Source organism: Scomber scombrus, chromosome 6 (genome assembly GCF_963691925.1).
Source record: "Scomber scombrus chromosome 6, fScoSco1.1, whole genome shotgun sequence".
Lineage (NCBI taxonomy): Eukaryota > Metazoa > Chordata > Actinopteri > Scombriformes > Scombridae > Scomber > Scomber scombrus.
In genome coordinates, this window is record NC_084975.1 from 14764955 (window position 1) to 14771954 (window position 7000).

Sequence of the window (7000 nt, forward strand, 5' to 3'; positions counted from 1 at the left end):
TGTGTGTGTGTGTGTGTGTGTGTGTGTGTGTGTGTGTGTGTGTGTGTGTGTGTGTGTGTGCTCGATCATACCTCTCCTATAAACATGCTGTCACACTTCACATCTGCCAACTGGGAAGAAAAGGAGGTGGGGGGGGCTGAACTGTGAGTGAATGAGAAATGGATGGAAGTGTGACGCGGTAAACTGAAAATGAGGAACAAGAGAAAGGATAATGGAGGGCGATAGATAGATAAATAGATAGATAGATATATAGATAGATAGATAGATAGATAGATAGATAGATAGATAGATAGATAGATAGATAGATAGACAGATAGATAGATAGATAGATAGATAGATACATAGATAGATAGATAGATAGATAGATAGATAGATAGATAGATAGATAGATAGATAGATAGATAGATAGATAGATAGATAAATAGATAGATAGATAGATAGATAGATAGATTGATAGATAGTTGGAGAGGCCAATGGTAGGCTCAGAATGAGACAGTAAATAAATAAGAAAGCAGCAGTGGTGTTGTGAAAGAAACAAACACAGACAGTCATTGCATTCCTCTCTGCTCTCTTGCTGCCATGGTGCTCTGATTGCTCTGTGCTGAAAAGGATGCTGGGTAAACAAGTTCAGGGTTTTGAGGGCAGTGTTTTCTGTCTCTGTTTTTTTTTCAACCCTGGGTTTCAGGATTGTATCTCGGTTCCTGAAACTCAATGTTCCTCTTAAATTCCCCCTTGGGTAGCTTCAAGATTAGATGGGAGGTTTTTATGGCTGCACACAAATTCTTAAGTTTTGTGCATCGTCTCATAGACCTCCTTCATATATATTAGAGTGAAATATTGCACATAGTTAGAGCTTGGGATCTTTACTAGAAATTGAAATAAATGTTTGTGGTGTGCACTGCACAGCATGCTTACAGTATATAGGGATGGGAACGCAGGTTTGAAGAAGTTGAACAAACAGCCATGAGGAACATGATTCAATTCAGATAAAAGACATGCATTCAGACAAGAAATGTGTCTCTTTCCACTGCATATAGTAATATTAGTTTAGGTTAGACAGGTGTGCTATAAAATATGTACCTGCATGTTTGAATCTATCTCATTCAGTCCACATGGGGATCATTGTGAAAGAGCGACGCGCCTGTTCACCTTATAGAGAATATTTTTAGTAACTGTTGGATTTTGTGTTTCCTCTGTAAGAAATTCACTCGACTCCCGAAGCGGCCCGATGGCTCTGATTGATGATAGGATGAAACCAAGAGGGGTTTGTGAGACAAACACAATCCGTATAAGTGTGCACTGAGACACAAAGCAGGAAGCTCAGGTGGGAGCCATGAGAACATTTTGTCCCCCCACTGTTCATCATCTGGGCTTGTTGCTCAGTCTTTTCTGTAGGAGTCATTTTTTTCAACAATGAGTCTCAAACCTCTGGAGGTTATAATGATATCTAGACTCTAAGTATTAACTATTAATATGAAACACACACTAACTCACCGCCTCCTTCATCCATGTTCCCACACATACGCACGCTGAGACTGCATCATCTGTCCACCTCCCCCCACCCTTTATTATGATAATCAGTCCATCGATAGTCTATTTTTAGCTCTGAATCTACCCCGCTCTGCTTATCCCTCTTGGTGACTTCCTGTCTAATTATACAAACATTCCTCATGCGTATGCATACACGTGAACATTTTCAAACTCACATCACAAGCTGCTGTGGATGCACTGCAAGGTTAACCAATCATGCCTTTTCCCCTCGCACTGTCTCTTTCTCTGTTGCTCTCTGCTTCAGTTTTTCTTTGCCTGCCCTTCTATAATTCAACAAAGGTCTTTGTCCTCTTATCGTCTGACACCCAGCTGAGTTATTTCAGTATATCCACTATTTTAGCTTTAGCTCCAAATGGACTTTCCTTGTTATATTTCTACATAATCTCTTTCTCTTTCTCTGTCTCACACTTCCACCACTGTGAAAATATTCTGTGGTGCTCAGTCGTCATGGTTTGAGGCAGAGAATGTCTTCACCCCCTAAAGTGGCAGCTCCGAAGCTTTTCTGTGCTATTATAGATTTAAGTCATTTAAGCTATAAATCTCTCTGGCGCTCCTACTCCTACTCACAGCTTCACCTCTGAGAGGTTTGGCTACAGTGGCTGATTGCAATGCAAAGACCATTTTTGGCACACAGCCGACTTTATCCTCTATTAGTGAGAGCACGACACCCAATCAATAGTCAACAGCAGCAGTGCTTTGGGCTCAGGGGAAGCGTCACTGCCTCCTTGCGGTACAGTCTACTGTTATTTTTTAATTTGAGCACCTGTGCAGCTTGTCCTGCTTTGTTCAGCTCATTTATTAAAGCTTGGCTTAGGAGTTTGTGTGGCTATGTGCAGAAAATATGAAGACAGAATCCACTGACTTGAACTGAGCTAAAGACTTTTCATCGCTCATCCACAGGGCTCCATCAATTATGGATTGTATTTTTATTATTTTTGGCCTATACCTGGGAGTTTTCAAGGATAAGAAAAAGGGAGTTGGTAAGGTTAAAGATAGACGAAGAAAGAAAAGTAGCAACAGGGGCAGAGGGAGCACAGTATAGATTTTGCTGAGGACAGTTCGTTTTAATAAAAAGGTTCACTTCACAGTTATTTACAGGGTGTTGCTAAGGGGAAGGCAGGAGTGTGAGCAGAGAGCGAGGGAGAAAAACAGGTAATGCTCCAACCATGCTCTCAGTAGAAATGTGTGAAAAGGAAGGAAGGAGGAAAAGAAGCACATTTGGCCTATTTGCCTATCTCAAGACCAGATAGTTAGATCAATATTCCCAGCTCAGATCCAACAAGATGCTCTCTCTCTCTGTTGGTGTGTCTGGCGAAGGAAGCTGTGGGAGAAGGCCATCGGCAGGTCATCAGTATTCCAGCAGGCTCTGCCTACTCTGGTGTGGGCAGCAGAATAATTTCATTCTGATCTTACAGATCAATAGCTGTACCCAGTGGAAGGCGACAGGCCCTGCCTGGCTGTGGTATTCAGAGTAACACTACGCACTGGATGGATGGTCCTCTTCAAGATAGATTTTTTTGTTTAACATGCAGAATAGTTCATGGACTGAGCTCCATAGCACTGGCCTGTGAAGCCGCTTCACAAAGGCATTTCTTTTAGTGAATAAAAGATTATAGCCAGCACCAGGGACAATTTTTGAACTTTATGTGGCAGTCTTTATTTAAACGGGGTGGACAAAATATCAGAAACACCTGATAAAATAATGCAATCCAATAAAATAGCCCTTTGATGTACCCACCTTTGTCAATCTTATAACCTTGTAGACTGAATCAGAGAAGTGATGATTCAAATCAGTTCAGTAGTTCAAAATGTTGCCATCTGTCAAGCTCTTTTTGTATGGTAAGCCTGCCAAATGTAACCCACAACAGTCAGATTGTGAACAAGGCTGCCAGATATCAGTATCACTAATCTACATGGATATATTACTGTAGCTCACAGATACTTTCATCTAGGCACTGGTGCTGGATCACTTTATTAGAAAAGGCCTCATTTGTGTCTCATTTGTGTGGAAGTCAAAAATACAGATCTTATCTAGGATTGAAACTTCTCCTCAAGCTATAAAAAAACAACCAATCAAGTGTGTTTGAGGTGTTACACAACAGGTCATGAGATATAATAAACCATCCAGATATCATATGAGTGTTGGTACATAATTACATCTGCTGGAAATACTTCTCAACTGTGAGAATTAAATCAACAATACAGTCATGTGCATTATTGAGCCTTTTGTAAGTGTTGATCAGAGTCAGAGTGCCTCAGACAATGTGGCTGGTGACACACATACACACACACACACACACACACACACACACACACACACACACACACACACACACACACACACACACACACACACACACACACACACTCATACCTGTGGTTTTGTGGATTTACAGTGTGGTACTGAGCTGTGATCAGCATGGAGATGGGATTACTGTTGGCACAATGGGCACTTTACCAAAATGTATAGTCAGAAAGACAAACAAATAGTCAAGTTACACCCATGTTGACACACACAGACAGAAATGAGTACACAAACCTGTACACAAGGCATGGCAGTGCTGGACATCCTTATAGCGGGCCAATGGGTTTCTGATGGAGTGGGCATCACTTTCTTGCTAATTACGTGTTGCTAAGCTGCCACCTCTGCTCCCAGCAGTGAAGAAAATACAATAGAGATTGTTCAGTAGATGCAGTGCAGGAGCAGAGTGGTGACAGACGATCAATAGAGATCTAATGATTAAGATATCACACTCTGCGGAGAGTTAGAGGAACCTGTACTCCACGAGATGACTAGCCCCCCCACTAACGAGTGTTTGCGTATATGTGTGTGTGTGTGTGTGTGTGTGTGTGTGTGTGTGTGTGTGTGTGTGTGTGTGTGCGTGCGTGCGTGTGCGTGTGTGCAGTATGCATGTCTACAGCACATCCACCTCTTGCTGCTTTAATTTCCCACAGCTCATCCTGCAATTATGCTCCAAGTGTTTCATAGGCTCCATTCATACCTGAGCACAACTGTTTTTTCCCACACAACTTTGTGACAGCTGCTGGTCGCCTTTTCAGATGTGTATACTTAGGCTGTTGGAGCACAGATCTTATTCTACAGTCAGACCTGATGTTCTGGCAAATGCAAGTCCAGATCAATCTGACTTGCTTTAACCATGCGGGCCTGAGTTCTGGGAATAATCTCTGAGAGTGAAGTCCCTCCGCATCCAGGGCCAATGAGTGGTTTCAGGCATGATCAATGGAGAGCAGGAATCAACACCAGCAGACTTCACTGAGCTTGAGCTCAAAGTCCACTTGGCAGAGACACAAACACAGCACCTCATTAAACTCAAAACTCCCACCGCTGCCATCACACAGCCGAGCTGAGCCGAGCCGAGCCGCCGTGGCTCAGATGGAGATCTCTAGAGCGTTTATGTAGGAAGGCTCTAATTGCTGTATGGTAATGCGGTGCTTCTGCATTCTTGCTGTTTCAACAATAATCCAATCAGCACAGTATTGTGTGCTATGTAAGGAGGTTTGAGTTATGCTTGGTAAAAGTGGCGTATTGATTGACTCATTACTAAAACAGTGCCGGATTGGCTTGTATGAACTGGACAATGGCAGTTTGCTGTTTAAGCATACTTTCCCTGCCCCTCTCTAGTTGTCTCTCTCTGTCTCTCACTGTCACTCACACACAATTGTGTGAATGGATTTGGCTATCACAAGTGATGACTCCTCACTCAGCCTCTTCTGTTTCCATTCCCTTTTCCCCCTCCCACTTCCTCTCATACACTTTGTAGCCTCAAATCTGCCATTTTTTTTCTGTCCAGCCCTTTTTCTCTGCCTTCCTGCCTTTTCTTCTCAAGTGCCCTATTTGGCTCTGATGACCTCTCCCTCTCTTTCTCTGTCTTCCTGCAGGTACAACCAGGCAGCCTAAGGAGGGGGAGGTGCCAGGGGTGGACTACAACTTTGTGAGTGTGGAGCGTTTTATGGAACTGGAGCAAAGTGGAGCCCTGCTAGAGAGTGGAACCTATGAAGGTGAGCTGTGGGACCGCTCTGGCCGCTAAGCAGGAAGCATTCTGCATGTGTGCAAGACAAGTGCAGGTGCTTTGGGAGCAAAAACGGGGGCGTGTGTTTCCATGGAGCAATTTTTGCTATTTTTAAATGTAATCTGCCTTCTCATGCAACAGTGTAGATTTCTTTACTTGATGGATTAGGTGTGTCGGGTGATGCTCTTACGCATAGCTTAAGTACACAAAATGAGTGTTATGCACCGAATCATGTGTTACAGCTTCTTCTGGTGCATCTGGTGATTGTTGAACGGCTGGTTGTGTGCATGTGTGTGTGTGTGCGTGCGTGCGTGCGTGCGTGCGTGTGTGTGTGTGTGTGAGAGAGAGAGAGAGAGAGAGAGAGAGAGAGAGAGAGAGAGAGAGAGAGAGAGAGAGAGAGAGAGAGAGAGACAGGGAGACAGATAGACAGGGAGACAGGGAGAGGTAGAGCTGGACGAATGCCATTTCCAAGTCATGTTAAGTCTGTGCATCTGCTTTGCTACACTGTCAGGGATACATCTACAGATGGGGGAATTGCTGGTTAATTTGCCCAGTAGCAATTTTTGTGAGCATGTGTGGCTGAAGACACTTACGCAAATTGTGTGTATGGATGTATGTGAATATGGTGTTTGTGTGTGTGTGTAGGGATTTGTATGTGCACATGTACACTTGTATGTGTTGGTATTGACTTCATTTCTGCGTGTTCTGGTCATAATTGTGTGTCTATGTGTTTTTACAGTGTCTGTTTCCCTTTACACAGAGCTTACTTATGCCCACTGGGGGAAGCTGTCTCTTTCTGGGTGACTGTACTGGAGGTGCTGCAAATCATTTTGTAATAAACATTCAAATAACAGAAAGTAGAGAAGAGAAGGAAGAATGAGACGCAGGAGGTTAAAAGGAGGAGAAAGATTTAGAAAGCAGTGAAAAAGGCAAAAATCAGATATGCAGTATCATGAGGAAACTCTTCAAGGTGAGTGTGTGTGTGTGTGTGTGTGTGTGTGTGTGTGTGTGTGTGTGTGTGCGTGCGTGCGTGCGTGCGTGCGTGCGTGCGTGCGTGCGTGCGTGCGTGCGTGCGTGCGTGCGTGCGTGCGTGCGTGCACATAGTGGCTTACGTATGTGATGATGTGAGATGAGTCAGAGCTGAAGGTTGATATTGAACTGTTCATAAAGCCATGATGCCTTCAGGCGAAACCAGGAGCATTCAAGATTAAGGAAACATTGCTTTTAAAACCAGTGCGGTGCATCAGGAGGAATCTAGTTTTATGATCTGTGAAGCATCTATCCAGGTTGTCCTTAAGCTTTCACAGGTTTGTGCTTGCTGCTTTTGCAGTTTCATACATGTGTCTTTGTTTACATGTGCCTGTGTGTGCACATTTTGTATTTTAGTCACAATGTAATAATTCTGTAGAGTGGGTAAG

The 7000-nt window shown here is 43.5% G+C and overlaps 1 protein-coding gene across 1 annotated transcript in view; it reads left to right on the forward strand.

Moving 5' to 3' along the window:
* Positions 1-7000, forward strand: part of LOC133981600 (membrane-associated guanylate kinase, WW and PDZ domain-containing protein 2-like) — a 72657-nt gene that overhangs the window by 31192 nt on the left and 34465 nt on the right. Inside the window, exon 3 of the mRNA XM_062420376.1 lies at positions 5452-5571. Within this exon, the coding sequence (XP_062276360.1) occupies positions 5452-5571 (120 nt within the window). The remainder of the gene's footprint in view (positions 1-5451; positions 5572-7000) is intronic.